Source organism: Propithecus coquereli, unplaced genomic scaffold (genome assembly GCF_000956105.1).
Source record: "Propithecus coquereli isolate 6110/MARCELLA unplaced genomic scaffold, Pcoq_1.0 Scaffold105, whole genome shotgun sequence".
NCBI lineage: Eukaryota > Metazoa > Chordata > Mammalia > Primates > Indriidae > Propithecus > Propithecus coquereli.
The window spans coordinates 1,648,247-1,650,070 of record NW_012134414.1 but is presented as its reverse complement, the minus strand read 5'-3'; the positions used below and the strand labels follow the sequence as shown (position 1 = coordinate 1,650,070).

General features: G+C 35.9%; 1 protein-coding gene across 1 annotated transcript in view; it reads right to left on the bottom strand.

Annotated features, from left to right (window-relative positions):
- Nucleotides 1-1,824, bottom strand: part of KIAA1524 (KIAA1524 ortholog) — a 58,127-nt gene that overhangs the window by 17,391 nt on the left and 38,912 nt on the right. The window contains exons 13-14 of the mRNA XM_012645935.1: nt 1,672-1,746; nt 1,472-1,582 (exon numbers count right to left, since the gene is read on the bottom strand). Coding sequence (XP_012501389.1) covers nt 1,472-1,582; nt 1,672-1,746 — 186 coding nt within the window. The remainder of the gene's footprint in view (nt 1-1,471; nt 1,583-1,671; nt 1,747-1,824) is intronic.

Genomic DNA, 1,824 nt, shown 5'->3' with positions numbered 1-1,824 from the left:
TTGTCACTGGTTTTGATGCCTCTTTCAAAGGCCTGACAACTTTATTATAATTCATTACAAATGATATCAAATTATATAGATTCCATTTGTATGTGCTGGGAATTTCATTATTACTGCAGTTTTCACTCATAAGGTATATATATATACACATCATGTATATTCATCTACATGGCATAACGTCAAATTTACTGAGCACCTACTATGTGCCAAATACTGTGCCTGGAGACATAGATACAGTCTCTGATAATGTGCGTGGGGGTGGAAGGCAATATGATTTTCACATGGTCTGAGAAATATTATAAAGAGATAAGCACAGGGTAGGTACAAAGAGGAAGGACATATGTGTGAGAAGGAAGAGAACACAGTAGGCTTCTGGAAAATGGAAGCATGTAAGCTGAAATTTAAAGGATTATGAGAAGTTAGGCAAAAACCAAGAGGAAAAGGTGTTGTAGACATGGAATAGCAAGTGCAAAGACAGGGAAACAGAAGAGTATGCCAAGTTCCAGAAAGTCCAAAGTAGCCTCATATGGTTGACTGCAAAGAATGGGCAAAAATTCAAGATGTGGATTGAGAAGTGCACAGTTGGAATCCTTGTATGGCAATTTAAGAAATTGTGATGATATTCCGAAAGCAATGGCAGCTACTGTGAAGGATACTCAGCATAGGAGGGACAGCGTCAGATTGCTTACTGCCTTGGAGATCCCTGGGGGAGGGAGGGTAGAACCAAACACAGAAGAAAGATGACTCTGGCTGTAGTGTGGAGGGTGGCTGACGAGAAGGAATTAGACTATAGGTAGGAAGAGAAATTAGAGCATCTGCTGTGATTTCTATGAAAAATGAAAAGGATTTGACTGATAGCAAATAGTGGTAGAAACAGAGACAAGGCAGAAAAACAGAAATATTTAGAAGGTAGAATCAACTGGACTTGGTGAATAATTAGGAGGTAAACTGTGATTTCCAGGTTTCTTATTTGGAAAACTAAAAATAGTAGGAATACATAAAAATAAATTTTAAAAAAGGGAAGAATGATTAGGTCATTATTGGTTACGCTGAGTAGTTTGAAATATTTGCTGTATATTTAAATGGAGCTATAGGAAGCATTTAGTGCTCAGGAAAATGATCTGTGCTCAACATGTAAAATTGGGAACATTAACCTTTCGATAATAGTTGAAATCACAGAACACGGAAATAATGAAAAAGGGCTTAGAACACATCCTGGGAACCTCCAACATTTAAAGGTAGACCATAAAGATATGAGAAAAGAATATCAATTAGGTAGAAAAAAAAATCAGAAGATAATGATGTAACCAAAATTAAAGAGAGAGTTTCAAGATGGAGGCAGTAGTCGTGTCACATGCTAAGAACAATTTACTTCAATTAGCGTAACAGATATATAACTAATATTTTGTACATATTTTACGTCATTTATTAATTTTTCTACTAATCAGACGTGTCTGTATATTGTGCATACCTCTGTCTCAGCTTGAGTTCTTTGGCAGCGATACTGAGCAATCAGTCTATCTGCCTGGGCAAGGGCTAGAGCTTTTGCTTCCAAGAGATCTTGCAGCCTGCTTTCTTTGGACTATAAGAAAACATACCATTAATTTTCATCATTTTAGGAAAACATCTATTAAAGCTTATTACACATAGTTAAAATAAGCTTGTACTCACAGCTAATGTGGACAGCTTCATCTCATATACATCCATTATGTCAGATATTCTCACATCATTAATTTGGTCCTTTACCTAGGTTTTCACAGAGTAAAAAAACAGAACACATTAACACTTGACAAAATAAAATAAATGCCCACTTCGAAATTAAAT